Source organism: Mycteria americana, chromosome 2 (genome assembly GCF_035582795.1).
Source record: "Mycteria americana isolate JAX WOST 10 ecotype Jacksonville Zoo and Gardens chromosome 2, USCA_MyAme_1.0, whole genome shotgun sequence".
Taxonomy (NCBI): Eukaryota; Metazoa; Chordata; class Aves; order Ciconiiformes; family Ciconiidae; genus Mycteria; species Mycteria americana.
Genome location: NC_134366.1, coordinates 150,767,317 through 150,788,736, shown reverse-complemented (window position 1 = coordinate 150,788,736; position 21,420 = coordinate 150,767,317). Strand labels below are relative to the sequence as shown.

Below are 21,420 nucleotides of genomic sequence, written 5' to 3'. Positions count from 1 at the left end.
ACTTGCACCATGGACTTGAAAAGCTGCTGGGGGAAGGGAGATGAAAGCTGCTTGTAAAAATCAACAGACTGTCTGTACACATCTTCCACACATTGTCCTGCACTAAGACTACACAGTACACCCTGCCTGGAACCCACCCCAGGCAGATTCCTCAGCTCACAGGTTCAGGCCTTCAGGTACAGCCTTACACACGGGAACTGACCCAGCAAAAGTCCGCGTGTAGACATTTAACTTGGAAACATGTCTGATCATCCTGCACAAGCTTAGCACTTTTTGCACTAATCTGGCACTAGCAGCCATGTCCTCTGAGCAGCAAGTGAAGGCAAGATCTTCAGCTTTCTCCTGGGACCATCCATCCCAGCAGTGAACTTCCCATCACCTGGGCTCTGTCCTCACAGTGGAGAGCAGATGGTGGTGGGAACACCTAGGTACCCTGGAGGAAGGGCTGTTTTCCTATTTGACAGAGGAGGAAGCCATAACCTCTTTCATTTTCTGGCTTAGGGAGTCTTGGTAACTGTGACCAGAACCCAGTAGTCAAGGATGTGGGCTCTTCTCAGCTAAGAATGTTGTTCCTCTATAGCGACGAAATGTAAGCTCAGAAAACTGATGGGACATGGGCAAGCAAACACAAAAGGCCCTCTTGTTTCTTCTTCAGACACCCAAGTGCACTGAGTATCTGAAATGAAGTGACCCTGGTGCTAGGTCAAGCTATCCATGGATGACTTCAGGAGGCTAAAGCAACTAGAGGCAGGAAACTGCATAATGACTCTGTTGATTTATGTGGTCCCAATATCAGACAAGCCAGAGTTCAGGGATACACATGGATCAAGCACTGTCCCAGATCATCTGAACCTGAGGTTAACAAAGCACCCATTGCAGTCTCCAAAGCCTTGTGACCCAACAGAGGAACATCACCTTCTGTTAACAAAGACCCATGGTTGGCCAAAGAATATCAGATAGAAATACAGCATCAAAGTAAGGGAATCCATGCAATTAAAACCCACAAAAGTATCTTCTGTCTCCATTGCTCAGAAGTAACCCAAGCTGTTAAGAGCCTGATGACAAGAGAGGGTGGATGTCATTTCTCAGGCTGTGTAGCCCCTTCTCTTCTACCCCAAAATGACTGGCAATAGGATGGGAGGAGTCAAAGATTGCCACCTTGCAGATTACTCAGTTTAGTCAGCCTTGAGATTTTCTAGCAAACCAGCTCAAGCAGTATCTACTCCATCTTCACAGGCGCTACCTCCTGCTGTGTGCTACTCAGAGGGAGAGAGATGCTACTCACAGGGAGAATCAGTCCTGTCCTGATTCTTACGTGGGTCAGCCACCACAGCCAGACACAAACCTGTACGTCTGTTGCCTTTGCCCGGGTGTAAAGACAGACAGAGCCAGCAATAGCAAGTCAGGTCACTTTTCTGAAGATACTTTCCCTGAGGTATTTCTTGAGCTACCCCAGATTCCCCACAGTACAACAAGGACAACAACTGGAAATACACATGCAGGGAATCATACATGGTACGTTCTGAACACGTCCCCAGTGATGTGACCCTGACTCTGGTGCCAGATCTCTGCCATGCTGTTTTGCTAATGTATTGTGGTGCCCACTGAAAACACCTTATATTTCCATGGTTTTGAAGTGGCTCTAGTCTATTCTGCTGGCCCACCTGGCAGAGGACACCCCTGCTTTGAGGGACCCTCAAACAGAACTTGACTTTGGGCAGAAGCTTGCAGCACAGCTGAGCACCACTGAAAACTGGAAATAATGTTCTCAGTCAAAACATCCTGCAGTTCCGATCTTCTGCTTCCACTCTATGGGACATTTCCTCAGAATATTTTAAGCATCAGCCCCAAGGGCTTTAATACCTTTATGGCAATCACCTCAGCATCACTTTCAGCCGGATAACAGCAATGCAGAAGTATAGGGACATTTGTACAGTTGTTTTTTCTAACGGAGGGTGGTAACTGAGCAGAAATAGTTTCTAAAATGCTGTTGACTTTCTTAATAGGGCTGGTTTACAACATAAAGAAAGGTTAAATTCATCTGAATAACTTTGGACTCTTATACATGCAAGACGATCAAAGATTTTTAATAAACAAAGGATGCCATAAGGGCCCCTGGTGTGTTTAGACGGAGTGGGCCTGTCTGGACCCAGTGCAGAACAGCGATCCATCACTGCTAGATCAACTTCGAAATTCAACAAGGGCTCCACATAGACACCATTACAGAGAACCTGTTCCAATAGCTTTCTTATGCAAGAGAAAACCACAGTCACATTTGTATTTTAGGCAGTGAACCAACAAGAATGAAGCAAAACAACAAGAACTGTCCTCAAGAGATATTTCGAGCTGCTCCTCTCCTCCCACTCCCCTTACACTCCTTTTCAATCTCTTACCAGTTTGTGCATTTTTGGCAACAGAGAACCATACTGCAGAGATCACTAGAAGGCTGGTGGGGACCGCTGCGTCTTTTGGCTACCAAAGACAACTTCCCCAGCCTGGGGAAGCGTCCACCTCTTTCCTCCCCATTTTGAGCTGGAGCAGAGGTGACTGTGGGTGAAGGAGGCAGAGGAACGGGAGAACTTTCCTCAGCCCAGCAACCTTTGACAACCAGTTGCTGCTTTTCCTCTTCGCCCCAGGATCTGCTATCCAACAAGTGCAAATTGAGGATGACAAATAAGAACATTAGCCTGGTGTTTCTGCTAAAATGATCCGCCTTGAAGTAGCTGATGTTGACACTTAAATTGTCAGCAGACTTCCAGTTTAGCACTGCAGCTAGAAGAATGGGTCCATTCACACTTCCCTCTGAGCTATTGTTTCAACTCTCCCTAGACTGGGGAAATATCACTGCAGCAGTTTACACTCCAGTTCCACTTTAAAGGGTTTTTTTGCAACCATAACCCAAATTGCCTAGAAACTTTTTTTTTTTTTTACATGTAAGCTTAGACTCCGGAGAATAATTACGCAATGCTGTAAAAATAGTCTGCAGCAATTTACATAGCCGTGAAATAATGGAGCTAGTTTTTTTCAGTGTACCTACGTATACGTGGCTGCAGCTAGCTCGAATATTTACAGAGAACTCACTGGGGCTGCGATCACAGAAACTGGTATTTCAAGTTAGGCCACAAGAACAAAACATTTCTTGTTATAAGGCAAGGGCTTGTATTTTGGGGTGTTATATCATCATCTAACTGAAGCACTACCGTCCCACTTCTGCCTTTCCTATGTCACCTTCTGGCGGGTTTCAAATAACATCCTTATGGCTAATGCAGGCATTGTTTGTGTAGTCAAGTAGGAGTGTATTGATTTAACTTCAGTTTCTTTCCTGTAATTGCATGTTCCTTCCATCTTCGAACAAGTTAAGCATACCGAGGAGCTCTATCCTCATGTCTCTCTCTACAGTCAACTTTGCTGTTGCTCATTTCTATTAGGTATCATGTCTCCTCACCTGCTGGAAGCTCACTCCCCAGCCTGCTCTCCCGCTTGCTGACTTGTCTTCTTCTCTCTTGATGTCTCTTGCTGATGGGAGGACCACCAGTCCCAATGGAACTAAGCAATCAGTCCCATGTCTTCCTCTTAAGAGTAGGAGAAAACTCTGCTGTAGCAGGTGGAGCAGAATTACTTGTCTGCTCCAGTAATTGTCAGGACTTTGGATATTTTCAGGCACAGATGACTGACAGGATAAACTAATACAACCCAATACCTCCGGGGTACAGTATGAGCTCTCTAGATTACAAGCAGTTATCCCGTCCAAAGCCTGAAGATGCAGTGGCTTAATTCGTTCTTTCTGTGCTTCTCTAGAAGCCTATTTCTGTCTCCCATGTAATTCTGCCAAGCTCCTACCTTGCTAGCTCCTACTCTCCATTTAAGGAGCTCTTTTAGTTGTTGTTTTCCCCAGGAGAGCTTAAGTGATTAAATCAAACCTAACAGAATGAATGGATAAAGCCACAGCCTGGGAACAAACCCATTGCCTGAAACCTCTGCAAGGAAATACATACAAGCGAAGAATACATGGCAGAAGTAAGCATTTGTGCAAGTGACTACATATGCATATGGGAACAACAACTTCCAGCTCTTGTAACCTAGCACTGAGGAATTCATAATTGACCATTAGATTTAGGCACTGATTTGAAGGAGTTAAATTCCCAGCCTACCTTTTCAGAGCAGGGTGGGGCATTGGGGAAGTCAGAGAGAGAAAAAAAAAAGGCACCTGAATGCCCTGGGAAGGAGCAGCAAAACCTTCTGCCAAGTTGCCCTTCCTCTCCTATGCTACAAATACTCCCCAGCTGAGGGTGTCCTGGTGCCCAGCGGCAGCCGCAGCCCTCGGCCGCACACGGGGTGCGAGGTGACCCCCGCGAGCAGCCTTTCCCACACCGGGAAGCGGGTGCCACGTCCTGCTCCTGCTCACCTCCCCTCACAGCCACCCGTCCCCACTGGTGTGACAGCGCATGGCATGGCCAGTGGCCGGGGCCTGAGGGCAGGGACATGGGCATCCTCCCCGTTTCAGAGTGGGCATCCTGGAACACATCCTTTGGGGGGCCGGGAGCCGGGAGCGGGCCCCTCTCCGGCCCCTGGTACAGCACACACAAGGTAAGTGCCTGCTGTGCCTGCGGCACAACGAGTGGGCGTGGGGAGAGCGGGATAATCATTTCAGCCTCTCCCCACTGTCCTCCAAAGAGCCCCCTTCCAGCGCCCATTTGCTGCTGACACCTGCTCCCTCTTCACCCCGTTGTTCAGCCCGCGCTGCCCTGGCTTCCCCCTCCAGGCAGTCCTCTCTGAGTAGGAACCGGGCAGAGAGCTGTGCTGTTCTGCGCTACAGCATCGCTGGTTTTTGTCATCGGTGTTTCTGTTGCTGTCAGTGCTGACAATGTATTTGGGCAACTGCAACGGAGAGACTGAAGCGGCCCCCGAGAACTAGCAAGTTGTAGCATCTGCTAACAATAAAAATGAATTGGAGGTTGATTAAACCCTTTACCTTTTCCCTGCTTTTTGCTTCACAAACTAGGATGCATTGGAGGATACTCTACATTCTTGTTTTTCACTGCATAAGAAGCAAACCACTGTTTTACGATGTAAAGTATTGGTATAAATTGTGCGTAAAATGGCTTGCAACTAACTGCTCTCCTTTCTCTGTGAGCAGCCCAGTAGCAGGTCATAACCCGGGGAAGGTCCCAAAAACTTTCCCCTCTGGATTCTGCATTTGCTACTGCTATCCAGATGGCAGGAGGCATTTCTCAGCCCCATGTTCTCAGAGGGAAGGAAAAACTGTGAATTCCTGTGCTTGGGTCCCCGGAGCAGCATGACTCCTGGTCGATGGTTGGTGGCAGTGCTTCCCAGGACCAGAGCTGGGTTCCTTTATGGGAGACAAGACTGTGGAGCCAAGGGTTACTGTGGGTTTGGGAGTTAGGGCCCTGGGGCTGGGAGTGCTTGCAGAGCTGCCGGAGGAAGGCAGCAATAGGGAACTCCCTTGGCATGGGGACACCCACCTGCACGTCACGGTGGGGTTATTGGTTTGCTTGCAAAACATCCCAGCCCTGCTCCTCTACTTCTTGGGGTGGTTGTGTGAGGATTGCTGTGTTTTAAGCCTGGTAGTTTTCTGGGAAGATCTGAATAATTTTTTAGTGTTGCTTGGGTATCTGCGGGCAAGACTGATTTTCTGTGCTTCCATTTACTTGTAGAGTTGAGGCTTTGGAGCAGGTAATGGGTAACTATGGGTCATGTGTTGCTGCCAACCTTCATTTTCCCAATAGTTAATTTCTTCTGTGCACCCTCATTTTCACATTTTACATTTCTGGAAATATCAGTAACATTTCCTCCCTCCATTCCTGGCTATCCTGGCTGTGATTCAGTGGATCAGCCCAGTTTCAGGTCTTCACATGAGGCTCTTTCCCTTCCCCTTTTCTTGAGGCCATTTCATCATTTTGGTTTGGTTTGAAGAGGAGCTCTTTGTTTTCTGCCCCTACAAGAGACCATAACTGCGATAGCTCTCATCTGCCTGGAAACATCCCAGGAAAGCTGAGGCGAATGGCTTTCAGGGGGGGATATTTTTCAGCCCCTTCAGCTCCACAAACCAGCAGGAGGTGAAAGAGTGAGATTGCCTTTCAAGACCCCCTAGACATGAGGGACTCAGCATGGCTTCCAGTCACAGCTGCCTAGTGCCACGTGGGCATCAGAGACATTCATATGGGATCAGCAGATCTGACACACGCATTAGGGAAATCTGTGGCACTAGAGTAAGCCTTAAACAATGTCTGTAAACATGCAGCTCCCTGGAAGAAGTTAAAGTGCCTGTGTCCACGTGGCTGTGTAGTATAATGCTTCCTTGCGCTGGCATTACATTTCTTTGTGTTTTTTAATTGCGGTTATTCTCCTGCCAGGTCCCTGATCAGAGTAATTGGTGCTATCTGTCGGCATGAGGGTAGCAGGGGGAATGCATGGTCGTGGGAAACAAGGGTGGAGGTAGGACTTCTCCTTGGCATCAACGTGGATGTAGCTTGGTTGATGCTGCTCAAGGAACTGCACCTCTGAAATCTGCAACACAGGATCCTGTGCTCCCACAGCCTTCCCTGTCTCAGCCCTGCATTGTTTGTCATGGGACATGGGCGTGTTTAATGATGCAGTAAAATCTGATGAAATATGTACTTAGTTACGTGAAGTATTTCCTGACAAACTAATATTATTGTAATATTTTTGGGTCTGCTGGACTAATGAACGTAAGAAGCCACCACATGTGGATTTGGTCTGCTTAATAGAAAGTGTATGTAATTGCTTCAGTTTAATTCTTTTTTATTTCCCTCAGCACTTCCCAAAAATTGTTTCTTTATTTCCAATATCGTTGTTCCTGGACAAAAACATTTTGCAAGGTCAGCTGAGATTATTAACTACAATATTGATCTTGGTTTGACTTTGTATCAGAGAAGGAGAAAAGAGCTGGGTGGCAATAGTCAATGAAAGCTTGGATGTAATACTTCTTCCATAACTCAGTAGTTCGCATGGTTGTTGTGTGTAGTCACTGTGTGTAGTTGTTCAAGTGTGGAAGCTGAGCTGGAGGTGGAAATTCATTTCACTTCTGCTTCTTTTTCCTCCTTTGCCTGTCTCTTAAAAACTCGGAGTTATTACTGGCTGCCCAGACACTCACCTCGAGAGATTGTTTTATTTCGTGGGTTGTGGTAATAAATCATTTCGGCTCCTTATTTGAGGTTTAAAATGTTGACAGCTCCTTCAGATGGATCCGTGGCCTCTTGTTCCATGACAATATATCACAGCCTGTCACAGGCCATACGTGCAGGTGGCAAGTATGTGCAGCCAGGAAACCTGATCCTTCGTGTGCTCTAATCAGCAGGCGGTGGTGGCTGCTATCAGGGGCGATGAGAAATCCCACAGATTAAACACATCGTTGTGAGGTCTTTCTATGCTGCCTTCTATCGTATAGATGAAATCTGCATTTTGTGTGAAGTGCCACAATTAAGGTTTTTAGCTCGTCCTGTTCAAGGAGAAAGTCTTCAGTGCTTCAGCTCACCCCACCTTGCTAAGGGCTTGATGCCTAGTGCCAATGAGCCTCAGCAAGGTGAGAGCATGGTTTGGTCCCGGTCCTTCCAGTGGCAGCAAAGTCCCTGCTGGTACTTCTGCCGGGGCTGCTGCCCCTGTGCTGTGAGAGACCCAGTGCAGGAGGGCAGGAAGCTGCCACCATGGAGAAGAAGATTATTTCTCCATTTCCCTTGGCAGAGGAAGCACCCCAGAAACAGTGAGGGCCTCTTCAGCTGGCACTGCCACCAGCGAAAAGAGTTGCCATGGCACATCTTACAAACATTCACCAGGATACTTTAAGCACTTAAACAATGACATTTCCAACCATGGTTTTCAATCAGGGAAAGCTCTAGAGCAAGCCAAAGTGTCCATGGAAGTGTGGGTGGGAGCCCAAAGGGCAGCATGGCCACAGCGCACATGGGTTTCAACCAGGGCAACTTTCCTCTGCGAGGAGCAACCACCAGATATTATCAGGCTATTAAAGGTGAAGGCAAACCCTTCAGTTTTTTTCCACTTCAAGTGTTCTGTAGTGGCCATTTTACGCCATTTTTATTGCCATTTTCTCAGTCTCTGTAGGGTACCTCATGCTACAGTCTACTCCCTGATGGACTGCAGATGTTAATTGGTAAACCAGTCCCCGAGGATGGGGAGAGTAGAGACAAACATGTCCTCACCGAGCTCTCTGCTGCTGTACTCATCTGCGAAGACTATGGTGAAAACTTTTTCCTCTCCCCACCCCAGCTCCTTATTCTAAAACTGTTCACTGAAAGCAAACAAGGGTATCAAAACACTGACTCCATTTCACTGTGTTGTTCCTTGCCTGTCAGATTCCAGAGTTCACACAGTTTCAGTTTCCTTTATCTTATGGGGGAATGTGTATGGGAGAAAATGCATACTGTTTTCTTACGTAGGAAATGTACGTTATTTTCAGCCCTTAGAAATCAAAAGTTAGGAAGAGGCCTTAGTTCAGCCTCTCAAATACACCTTTTTTGAATCAGTCATAGGGAATCCAGAAGTCAAAGCTTATAATGAAGAAGCATTTTAAACAGTTGCTGCCAGCGCCGATTCACGCTCTTCTGGTATTGTTCTGCTATTGAGAATCCAGCAGCGTTTCCATGGCTTAGTCCCCATTTAATTAAGCTCTGCTAGAAAAGGATGTGTGGCTTTGGGTCCTAAATGCAGGATGTCCGCTGGGCCAGCTTTGCACCCAAGCTTTCAGGCTCTGCCAGAGCTCTGAGTCTGATCTGCTGGGGGTTGTGCTCTGATTAGCTTTAGTGTGAGTGAGAAGCTGACATGAGAAAGCAAAATAGAGCACTGGTTAGAAAGGATCACCCATATCTTTTTTACAACCTCATATATCTGTTCTGCCTTGCCAAACATCAGCTGTCCCTGTAGATGTAAAGATCACATGTCCGGTGTGAAATGAGCACACGGCTTATATAAGCTGCAGCCTCCAGGTTAAGGAAAGATCAGCTGCTGCATGGGAAACTATTAATTACTCAAAGGTAAGGGATATAAGTACAGGAGAGCCTTACCCCTTGCCTGTCCCCTTGCACAGTACCATAAGCATGGTTGTATCATCACAACTCTCAAATTCCTTAGGGAAATGTAGCTTTTTTCCTCCAATCACTGCAAGCAGAGTGGGAGTAAGCCACGGAGCTGTTTATACCTCTGAATATAGAGGAGGCAGGGGATGGGGCAGCAGGTCTGGAACAGATGCCCTGGGTGGGAAAGTAGCCCAAAGACTGGAGGTAGCATGCAGCTTTCCGAGCCAGCCTGAGGAGTGACCTGCTTATCTGGTTTCCACCAGGCACTACTCTGGGTCCCAGAACAGCCTAATTTCCTAGTGCTGTGTTATTGGCAGGCCTCTATCACCCTGCCTAGTTTTCTCCTACCAAGGCTGGAAGGAGTCAGGTCCCTGTGGCAGTTTCCCCCCAAAGCCCAGCACAGTGCTGGGCAGCAGATACAGCAAACCAACTCAGCTCCATGTTTTGAGCTTGGGGCACACAGACCCAAAGCAAATGCTGTTGATGGGAGAGTTCATTCTCCATCTGTTCTGGACACTTTCATCTCTTCAGCATTGCTGGCAGAGCTGTTTGAATGAGTGCTTCCTAGCCTGACAGCCACAGAAGCTGATGAGCAAAGACCTTTTATTTAGGCCGATGACTCACAGTTCGTTTTGACCAAAGCAGTCTTGGTAGCTCCTCCTGGACACCTCAGCCAGGACACTGGAAGCAACTGCCCTCGCAGGGCTGGGGCCATGCTGAGCACCAGCTATAGCTCTGCCGAGTGCATGTTCCCTGATTCTCACTGGGCTATTCTTCCCAAATCTCAGACTGTTTTCAATGCTTCCCCTCCCAACAGCTGCTATGGTAAAATGAGTTTTCAGTTTTTCTGAGGACATTAAAGAACATGTGCTTTTTTTTTTTTTTAATGATTAAGGTGACAGTGAGTTAAATAGGAGCTTCGTAATTATGCTAATCTGTTTTAAGAGGTTTGAGAATGGTAATTTGGAAATTTCTAGGCAATAAGGAACATTACAATTCTTGTAATTTGCCAGAAAGTGGGGTGCAGAAGACAAATGCAAGGAAACTTGAGTCACAAGTTATACATATCCTACCTAGTGCAGAAATTACTTTGCTTTGTACTGCTTCAAAATGGTATCTTACAGAAAGCTTGGGGGCAGAGTGCAGACTCTGTCTGATATCCAGCTCAGCCACTGACTACAGGGCTTAAAACATAGGCACTGCTCTTCAGCACAGTGATCCAGAGCAGCAGAATCAGATTTAGTCTGGAGTCAGCAGAGCAGGGTGAGTGCTCCTCTTCCCTTAGTCAGTACTGAGTAGGAAATACCAGGCATGGGACAAGTCTGAGTCCCTACCCTGCTTTGGAGGTGTCTGGCTCAGTGCACAGCTTTGCCCTCCCTGCCCCCAACTTCTAGACTACTCTGCAAATAATGGACTTTAAATTAAATTGGCCATGGCTACTGTGTTGATTTTAGGTCTCACAGCCTTGCCTGGGAGTTGCAAGGTAATGTATGGTGAAGATCTGGCTGCTCAGGCAAACACCTGTCTGCTACTGAGATTTCATGAGGTTGCTGTGTGGATCTAAGACATCGCTGCCACCCAAAGACATGGTATTGCTCCTACCTTGAATCTGTGCTTCTGCTGCTTCATTTGCCCTAGCGCTCATTTGACTCCTTGATGAGGCAGTTTGTCTGGCTAAATTGACAGGAAAATACTCATTGACATAATTTTTTAAATAGAAGTTGCCCTTCTCATAAAATCTCACCTGTGACACTGTGGCCCCTTATGATTTTGTGACCCAAAGAAGACTTTATTGCTCTTGAAGCTGAAGTATGATCTTTCTCTTCCTATGCTCCTGAAGTCTGCTTTGGGCATCGAAAAAAAGATGTCTGAATCTTATTCTTGCATGTCTCCAACAGTCTGCTGGAACTGATTAACTCCTCTTTGAAGGAATCAAAAGAATCCAAATGACTCAAGTAGAAATCTGACCAAACTCAAAACCCAAGGCTTTAGAAAGATGAGCAAGCAGCAGACTGTGCACTTCAGTCATAAGGGAGGTGAGGACCTTTGGCTAACCTAGTAACTGGAGGCTGTGATTATTCCATTTGGAGTTCTGGTGACATGTATAAACTGTTACGCTCATGTTTATAATGTCACCACAGATTGTCCCAGAAGAATGGCATTTGTTAATGTGAACAGTTGGGAGATATGCTTTCCATTCTGTGACTAATCTGGACTTTGAAACGCACTGCCAGCAGATTCAAAAGACAGCCAGTTGGTGCGCGAATCAACGCCAGGCCTGGAGCAGAGATCTTAAGAAATGTGGCAGTGATATTTGCAGAGTATGCTCGAAAGTAAATAGTCAATATCAAATCAAACAGATGTGTACTGCTTAAATTGAGGTTATACCAGTATAATTGCATTCTCCTCCATGATGTCCATGGTTGATTTGCATCATCTAGGCTAGAAGCTTTGGCCTTGCTTGGTGATATGAACTGTTTAGCCCATAATGGGGAAGTGAAGAGAGATTATGGAACCGTGACAGAGAGAAATCACAGGATCATTGGAGTTTAACTCTTGGATGAGGCACGCAGTGACTCTCTGGCTATATTCCCCTTCGTATCCTGCTGTGTTCTGCAGAAACAACCCTGTGATGCAGAGGCCTATGGTGAATGCAAGGTCTGGACCATGATGAGTGCAAGGTTTGGAGGAAACCCCTCCATGTGTGGAAGCAATGACTCACAGCAAAGCAAATGCTGGCTCCTTGGACGTGGCTTCTTCATGCCGGCTGAGGTGAAGTAGTGACATAGAAGTACATCTCCTTTTGTGGACAAGCCTAGCTCTAGCTCTTGCTGACATTTAATCCCCTAGAACCAAATCAGCTTCATGGGAGCTAAATCTCCACCAGAGTCTTAGCTAACATGTCCAATGACTTAACTCATTCTCCTCAAAACAAAGTCATTTTGCCAGCTGATACGGATTGCACTTGAAGCCTTTTTCTTCAACAGCCAAGGATATCTCCACTGGAAAGAGATTCGTGTGAAAAACAACCAAAATATGGGGTTTGTGTACATAACAGACTTGTACCCGGATAGTTAACTCCCAATTAAAACCTACTTTAATTTTTGGGGCTCCAGCTTGGGAGTAAAATGACTCCATTTACTTTGTTTATGACTCTAACCTACTATTCCTTAATGTTTCTCTTCCATTTTTGTGGGGGTTTTGGGTTTGTTGGGTTTTTTTTTCCTGCTTTGGAATTGTCACAAGGCTCTTGTATTTATTGACTTCTAATGACATTAATCTCTTTCCTTTGTTTCTCTCTCTTTCAGTGACAATCTTTTGCTCCCTGCAGTGACTAAAGCACCACGAACATTATCGTTCAGTGTCTGTGTTATCGTGCAGCAATGACTCAGTCATCATGTCAAGATGATGGGAGCAAAGCTTGTAGTGTCTGCAGAAGCTTCAGTCAAACAAATAATAGCAGCTTTCATCTGATCAAGACTCTAAGCTCCACCTCTTGACTATTGTACCGGTTTTGGCTGGAGTCAATTTTCTTCATAGTAGCTTGTATGGTGCTATGCTTTGGATTTGTAATGAAAACAGTGTTGATAACATGGGCCTGTTTTAGTTATTGCTGAACAGTGCTTGCACAGCATCGAGGCATTTCTTGTTTCTCATGCTGCCCTGCCAGCGAGTAGACTGGGGGTGCACAAGAAGTTAGGAGGGGACACAGCTGGGACAGCTGACCCCAACTGACATATTGTATGACACCACGCTCAGTAATAAAAGCTGTGGGAAGAAGGAGGAAGGGTGAGGACATTCGGAGTGATGGCATTTGTCTTCCCAAGTAACTGTTACACGTGATGGAGCCCTGCTTTCCTAGTAATGGCTGAACACCTGCCTGCCCATGGGAAGTAGTGAATGAATTCCTTGTTTTGCTTTGCTTGCACATGCAGCTTTTGCTTTACCTATTAAACTCTCTCTAGCTCAACTCACGAGTTTTTGCGCTTTTACCCTTTGGATTCTCTCCCCCATCTTGTTGGGGAGGAGTGAGCGAGCGGCTGTGTGGGGCTGAGCTGCTGCCTGGAGTTAAACCACAACAACTACAGATCAGAGGCTACTAGGACAAACTATAAAGCAATGAGTGGTTTACAAAAGCATAGAGATGATAGCATCTGACTCAGGAAAAGGGTGCTCAGTTCTCCGTCATTTTTTTAATTCCTGAAAGGGAGCATACAGAATTTATCTTCATGGCCCCATGTCTATAGTAATCCCTGTGAAGAAGAAACTTTCTAATGATTATATTCTATACTAATGCTAAAATACTGGAAAAAAAGACACCAAGTTCTATATGGGAGAATCCACATAAGGTACACTTGCTGAAAGGTCAATAATACTCAAAACTGGGGAAAAAACCCGCCACCTTGTTATCTCTTTAAGTGCAACAGAGAATATTAAAAGGTGATAAAGGTACCTAGAAGGATGATCCAGTTTAACTGATTTCTGTTTTCTGCAACAGAAGGCAACCATGTAGTAGATGTTTTCGATTCTTGTGAACTAGACCCTCTACTCCCTATGTCAACACCCACTATGAACTAGAAAATGGTAACCAATACTTTAAACCAGGTTACAGTTTGTAGTAAAAGATCAAAATGCACAACTGCAATGAGTCACAGGGAGACAGCTGGGAAAACATGAGCCCATTGCCTATATCTCAGGCCCCTGCAAGAAATTTGCATATGAGATCATTTCTTTAAAGAGTTTATTTGTTATCCCCAGATTTACATCTTAAAGTTTTGACCAGAAGCATCTGTGAATTAAATGCATCCAGTTGTGTGTTTGTGGGTGTATGCACCAATATACATACACGTGAATATTTTAGAGAGTGCAAGACCTCCTGTTTTTAAATCATCACTGATAATCTAGCAGTTGTTTATATTTAAATGAATAATGCTGCTAACCAGAAGGTTCTGCCTCCTGGAGTCCAGTCATTTTTTTTGCATTAGCAACTATCTGTAAATGATTAACGCTCTCTGTGGAAATGAAACTAGGAGAGCCAAGTGCGTGAAGTGCAGGAAGGAAAGCAAGGAGCTAATGTACAGCACCCCTCCTCTGTAGGAACAGCAGACTGGAAGGGCCTTTGGGCCGCCCATTCCCCTACCATAAAATCAAATCATTCTTTTAACAGATGGATCAAACTTCATTCTAAATGCAGCAAAATCTTTTGGTTTTTTCCCCTCCCCTGTTGTTACTCCTGTTAGAAACTCTTCTGAAATGCCACTGGCTTGGAAGTGTCCTCACATTTACCCCTGGCCTGCACATGTGACACCGGGGTTCAGCAGCTGAGCATGTTCACTCCGGTTGTGATGTGGAGAAGCATTTTCTGTGCACATCAAAGGAAGGGTTAGTTATAGCTAACAGAGGATTAATTGAGACAGGATGGGAAACAAGCCTGCCTTTGTTGGAAAGTGATGCTGGAGAGGTGCGTGCTGGAAAAGGCATGTCATTCCCCTGCTCCTTTCAGCTGGTAAAGGGAGATTTTTATATAAAAGTTCTTTTTAGGATTTGGTAAATAATGTATTAAGCTGGCTACATCGCTGTCAGGGTTTTGTGTATCTGATTTAAGTGGAATTAGAAATAGCTCATGTGTACTCCAGCAAGACTTGTACTACAATAACAAGATGGAAGGAGCTAGCTATGCTTGGTTTGGAGGCACGTTTCTGTGTCCATGCAGAGCGAGCCATGTCTTCAACAGTACTCCCTGTGCCTTGTCCTGCAACCTGACGTAACACTTAACAGCACTATTTACTCAGTTGTTCAGATAGCTCCCTTTTGAGCTTGCCTGTCTTTCCGAGCACAACAAGAGCTAGCTCCATCTTGCAGGGCATGAGGCGGTACACTCCAGCTCCCCCTGAGCCTTCCGTCCCCTCCTTGGCTCTCGATTTAGGGGTCCAGGGAGCCACATGAAGCAGGGAGAGGAGCAGCGCAGCCTCTCAAGGTAAGCCAGCCTGTAGTTTCCAGGAATTAATATACCTAGGCTTTGAGTGGTCTGGCTTGAACCTTGCCTTGTACACCAGGAACTAGACAGGGTCAAACAGGAATATCCAGAAAGCCTGCTCCTGGGCAGCAATAGAGGAGCATCCCCGAGCCAGCTGGCCATTTTGTGGGATAAGCTGGGCAGGCAATGCTGGCTTGCCTCCTTGTTTCTCCTGAGGGACTTGGAAACTGGCAAAAGTTTATAATCCTTGCTTTTCCTACTATGTAATTTCTATAGTTGCCATGGAGATGTTATGTGATAGTCCTTGAGAAAATCTTTCTATTAAGATGTTATCAACTATGATTGAAATTTTTAGAGCCTCCGTTATACAGTCATTGGAGAGGTTTTTATTTGCAATCTAACAGACAATATTAAAACCATGAAATGGTCTTTGATTATGCATCAAAGTGTCCCAGGATATTCAGCTGAGGAACAGTGTAAAAATCCATTCTGCCCCTTCCCCATTCTCCCATTTATTTCTAATTTTGAGATTTGTTTCCTGAGAATAAGAAATCGAAATTTAGGAGTTGGGAGGTTTGGTTGTAACTATTGAAAAAGGAAAAAAATTACTACTCGTAATGCTTGTTAGCATTAGAGTGGATGGATATGTTTGTATATAACCTTAGTGAGCATATTGAAAGTTACTTTAGTATATTTCACAATCCATATTCTTCATCTCAGTTTGTTATCCATTATGGACATTAATTAATCAGACTAATGAATATAAATAAGATCTCATGAAAATGATTAATGCATGGAGATGAATAGAAGGGTCCCACTTCTGCAGTTGCTTTATCCTCTCAAGTTCCCACACCTTTTGATAACTTACAGGCTCTCCTCCCAGGCTTTACAGTTTTTTCTGGAAAAAGACGCATTTTAAATTTGTGAGATAACGAAAGGTAAAACCTAGTGAAGTCAAGGGTACTGTAACATTCACAAGATAGGAACTTTATCTACTGTGGTCTGGAATCTAGACTGGCGACCTGTGTAAACCTACAAACTGTCTTGTCTCCATCAAATTTATCCTGACTTAGTTACCAAGTTCTCCTCTCTCCTTCTGTTCCTAACAAAAATGGTGCCAAATACTTTAATTCTCTCCTTCTTGTATATTGAACAATGTCCTTTTCCTTTTATGTCACAACGAACAAATCAAATGTATTTTCATTACATGTGCCAACACTGGTAATTGCCCTTTTACTCTTATTTCAGGTCTCCTTCAGTACTTCATATCGGCCTGAACCCATATATGAGTATGTGAATTGAACTATGAAAACCATTGAAACAAGGACCTTGTTTTCTTTATACATCTGTAAAGCACTGAGTACAGCCAGAACTCTGTGAATAATAATAGCTAAATGATAAGCCTCTCCTAATTCCACATGGTGGCTCTTTGAAAAATATGGTTTTTGTTAAGGACTCCGAATTGCCCTTGCTTCAGAGTTAACTCAGAATTGGACGTTTAGGAGGCATTTTCCCCCCTTTGTTTTATAAAATCCATTGAGATCTGACAAAATCCCAATTACTGGAAACGATGTGTAGTTTTTGAAGCAGTATATGTCTTTACATTTGTTGGGAACACCTTTAGATCACAAATAAATGCAGAAATAAAGAAAAATAGGAGGAGCAGTTTAACTAGCCTTGATGAGTGAGCCGACAACATACATTTGAAGTGGTTTTTTTCTGCTCATCACTTCAATTTATAGACATAGCCTGTTTCCATAAATAATGGACATATACCTTTTAGTCAATGCAAATTAAGTTGATCTTTCTAAGTTTTCATTTCACAGGCCTGGCAACTGCAGCTTAATGTGCATTAGGAAAACATACATGTAATACGGATAAATTGCATCTCACTGTATAACTGAGTCTCCAGTGCAGATTTTAGTCTGCAAGGGATAAATTTATTAGAATTAGTGCCAAAGATTTAGATTTCAGCCTGGCTTTCATTTGCCATAAACCCCTTACTTTACTTTGACAATAAAAAGAGACCTTGCATGTAAAATGTCTTTTAAAGCACTGCCAGAATGATGTGAAAAGGTGTTAGAGTAAATAAGCATCAGGTCCTGCATGAGTGTTTGAGCAGGACTGTATGCAGCAGTATACCATACTGCCGCTCATATATTTTGAATAGCAATAAGTTGCCACTCCACTTGGCAAATGGACACCTCCTTACCAATCCTTCAAACCTCCCTTCCCCACGCCTGGGCTTGTGCAAGACCTTCACGCAGCTGGGATGGGAGATGCCAGGCGACTGCGGAGGGTGCCTTGCTCAAGCTGAATTTGCCACTTCTCAAACTCTTTCCCCCTGGCAGCCCCCTGTGCAGTCACATCCCCTTGGCCACTGTCACCACTGGCAAACCGTGCGGGGTCACCATTTCAAGACCCTTACTGCGGCTTGTGAATTTTAATCTGCCTTCAGTGTTAAACATTGGCAGGTGGCTTATAAAGAACATAATGCTAATGGGGTATATTTTGGGAGGGTTATTTCAAACCTGGAACAGTGCCCTGCCAGCCTCACAAATAGTTGTTTTAATGCAAACGAGGCAGTGAGGGAATGAGGGGCCAGGGGAAGTCATTCCTCAAGCCAGCTCTGCCACCAAGGAAAATGTCAGCAGATCCACAGCCTCAGTCCATGGTCTGTGTGCTTGGGGACTGCCTAGAAAGGCCTGCAAAGCCAGCAAGTGACTTTCATGGCTCGTTCCAAACCATATTAAGGTGAAGGAAATCAAATTTCTGTGGTGTTTTTTTGCTTTCTGGAAAACTTAAGGACAGGATGTTTCTGTGACGAGCCTCATGCATTTGGAAGCACTGGAAGAATGCGTCAACAGTTTGAAATCCGGGGTCCGACAAAGTGGCCTGTACGTTCAGACAGATGTTTTGGTGATGAAGGGACTTGCATTTTAAGCCAACAGTTTTGAACATTTAAGGCTTTTTCCTGTGGAAGTCCTTAGTTGACTGAAGTAGCACCATGGCTCTGAAGTTGTGTCTGCAACTGAATTCCCTCACGGAGGTTTGTCTCAAGACTTGTGTGTGGGAAGCCCTGCAGTGCTGCAGATGATATCACAACTGGATATCACAACTGGAAACTCTGTGTTCAGAGAATATCATGTTTATTACTTATAAAACTGGCTGTTTCACCAGTCTTCTAGCCTCTAAAGGATGCTGAATGGCAGACACAGCACAAATAATGAAGCCTTTTACATGAGAAGATGGGAACAGAAGGGTTCTGGTGGCCTTCAGGGCAATACAGCAACCATTTTAGTTTGATAGGGTGATCTATCTTCTGTTGCAGGTCGTCTTTCATTCATGCATGGTTTTACTAGCCTGAGATACGGTATCCTATTTTTTTTCTCTCCTGCTTTGAGCGCCGCTGTGTATGATAGCTCTTGTGCATTAGAAAATGCCTGCTGATTTAAGATGTGCTCTGATTTGTGAAGTTTGCAATCCAATTTTCCTCTTTACTGCATTTTTGTTCCCTGTTGTTTTCTTTAATAGTGGCATGTCTGAGTATGAACCTGTTCAAGACCATTTTGCCATGCTATAGCTGCGTGGTGTTACTGTACTTTCATCTCATCTCCCTGAACGGAACCATGTGATATTTGACCTCCTTAGGGCATCGTATGCTGCTTTTAATCTTTAGGGGTCTGTCGAGCCCTGGGTTTGGAAGCATGGTGCTATCACCATATTAACCAGAGCTCATTAACACATGTCAGTCTGGAGCAGGCAGCGCAGTATATATGCCAACAGCGATGCTCAGGTGAAACGTGGTCATTACGATAAAATGACCTGAGCAAGGAGGGTAAGTTTTGAGCCCGGACTGCCACTACGAAAAACATGCACTGCTTTTCCTGTAGCTTATGTGCAGACACACGAAGTTGCCTAAGTTAGACACAAGGGAGTGTCACCTCAACAACTTTGCATGTGTTTGCCAGGGCGCTGAGAGCACCCACAGCCCTGCCCATCCCTGCCCACCCCTGGGGCTCGCCCGCCCTGCCCACGGCACAGGACCCCACGTCAGCCCCCTGGGGCCGTCAGTCCCTGCCCCAGCAACACTGCAGCAGGACCTATCTCCAGCTCCCCACAGCCTTGCCGTGCCCAGCCACGGGCCCCGCTGAGCCGGGCCCACTCATGGGCCTATGTACTGGCCCAGCCTCGGCCTGTCCCCATCTCCAGGGAGGTGCCCGATGCCTGGGGCTGGGGCTGCCCTGGTGCCCCCACCTGCCCTCCTCCTGGTTGCGGGGGGATAGGCTCGGGCTACCAGGTCCTTCCCTGCTGCCATGGGGAGCCCCTGACTCGACCAGGCCTGGGACATGTCAGCGGCGATGCTGAGGGAAATAGTGATCTCGGTATTTCGCAGGGAAGTACTCAGACATTGGTCACACATGTCTCACTATTTCCCAGAAAATGAAGAGAAGACCCAGAAAACTTGGGTCTTTGAGTTTTTGAGCTGCTTTCTGTTCCTGGCAGTTTCTGGAATCTGTAAGAAGAGCAATGACTTTTGGGAGATGGTTCCTGTTCAGACACGGGGTGGTCAGCAGGTCAGAAATCTTGCACATCCCACAAGGATATCTGAGCCAAGCTGACAGGTACCTGAGGAAGCAACCACCACGGTACAAAAGCAGTCAGTTCTGGAGAGGACACCAGCGACGCAGGGCACTGGAAGACTTCCTCCTGGAGTCCCTATCTGTGCAGTGTGTAAAGCCATGAAAGGGGCATTTAGATCACAGTCTCTGGAGGCAGGTACTCAGGTCATCATCAGTACCCATAGGTGGATCTGATTTTGCACATTTTTTTGGATGACAGATGGAACACATAGCCTCATCCTCTGCCCACCGGCTGCATGCAAGTTTTACTCAAGAGCTGGATGGAGACCTTCCTTTGGGCTGGCTTGAGACCAGCCGTGTTTCCTCCCTGGGTGCTGGTTGCCTCCTGAGTCCTGCACAGTGTCTGTGACCCCCGGCTGGAAGCTGGGAGTAAGGAGCTGCACGGGGTTATCCAGAGATGCAGCCATAAGGGCAGGATCGGCCACTGAAATGGAAAGAGCCGCAGAGAGACTGGGTTCTCTGCTGGGAGTAGTGTGGATGTGTTACAGTTACTGATGTGAAAGCAATAAAATGACGGGGCAAATGAGGTGGCAGTTTCTGTTTTCTATTCCCTGCTGTCTCCTTTTTCTTAAACCCTTCATGATGAGGCTGACAAGGCCACTTCTCCACCCCCTCACAAGGGAGCATGTTGTCATTTAAAAAGAACAAGTCTTTGGGAGCAAGAAAACAATTTTTATTTAACTGCTGTTTTATTGAAGCTTCTGTGTGTGCTGGATGATGAGGGGAGTGCAATAATCCACCTGTGAGGTGGTCAAACTTTGTGCAAGATGTAGTACCGCCAGCATCAGAGCCTCAGGAAGGAAAACCCATCGCCTCTGCTCCTGCGGAGCCCTGGGTGGGGGCCATTTGACAGCATTTCCCCAGTGTGTAAGGAGGCTGCAAGGCTGCTCGTGTCCCTGTAACAGTTAGTGCCTAACCTCAGCAGAGACATCTGTGCTGAGGTGTGCTGAGACATCTTGTCCCACACTCCCCACCGCTCCCAGCGAAGGGTGTTCCCAGAGCATGGAAAATACACTGTGTGTGAGAGCCCAGGACGTGCTGCTGGAGCATCCACTGGGGGATGCTGGGGTGGGGGGGAGAGGATGCAAGATGGGAAGGACCTCCAGTGGCCAGGCACCAGAGGGCATGGGCAAAACTCTTGAGTACTGCTTCTCATTGGATGCTTCTTGCACACAGACTGTGGCACTGGTGCTGTATTACTTAGCACAGAGGGTGTGTGAGCAAAGGGAGCCCTCTCACCTCCTCCATTCCCCTCTCTGCATCCTCTTGTACCCATCAGTCACGTCTTGGTGACACCTGGCAGTCGGCCAAGCACTTCACCCAGAGTGATTCTGGTGTCTGCATGTCCTTCTGAGTCTAAGCCACTACAGAAATGCATGGGCTGGACACGGTTGGATTCAGCTGTGTCTCTTAAATAAGAATATTATCATCCATTTGTAGTAAGGCTGTTGTTTCTTCACACTTTTGGGGATGCTCTTTCCTAGTCTGGGAATTATCTAGCCACAATGATAATCCCCCTCTGTTGCCATCCCCAAGGGCTTGCTGGACCATGTATTGCCTCTTTATAAATGTTGAGGGGCGACAGTCTCTGTGGCTGGTAGGCACTGCCTGTTCATAGGTACCCAGGGACCTTCTTGGAGAAGAGTCATAAAAGCTGAGGCTTTGAGCCCTGAGTTGGATGCTGCTTTACAGCTTGCAAGCAATAGTTATGCTGGGTTATGTTACTATG

General features: G+C 46.0%; 1 protein-coding gene across 1 annotated transcript in view; it reads left to right on the top strand.

Moving 5' to 3' along the window:
* Window positions 1-4,482: 4,482 nt before the first annotated feature.
* NIPAL2 (NIPA like domain containing 2) overlaps window positions 4,483-21,420 on the top strand; it is a 51,092-nt gene continuing 34,154 nt past the window's right edge. Inside the window, exon 1 of the mRNA XM_075495469.1 lies at window positions 4,483-4,587. Coding sequence (XP_075351584.1) covers window positions 4,483-4,587 — 105 coding nt within the window. The remainder of the gene's footprint in view (window positions 4,588-21,420) is intronic.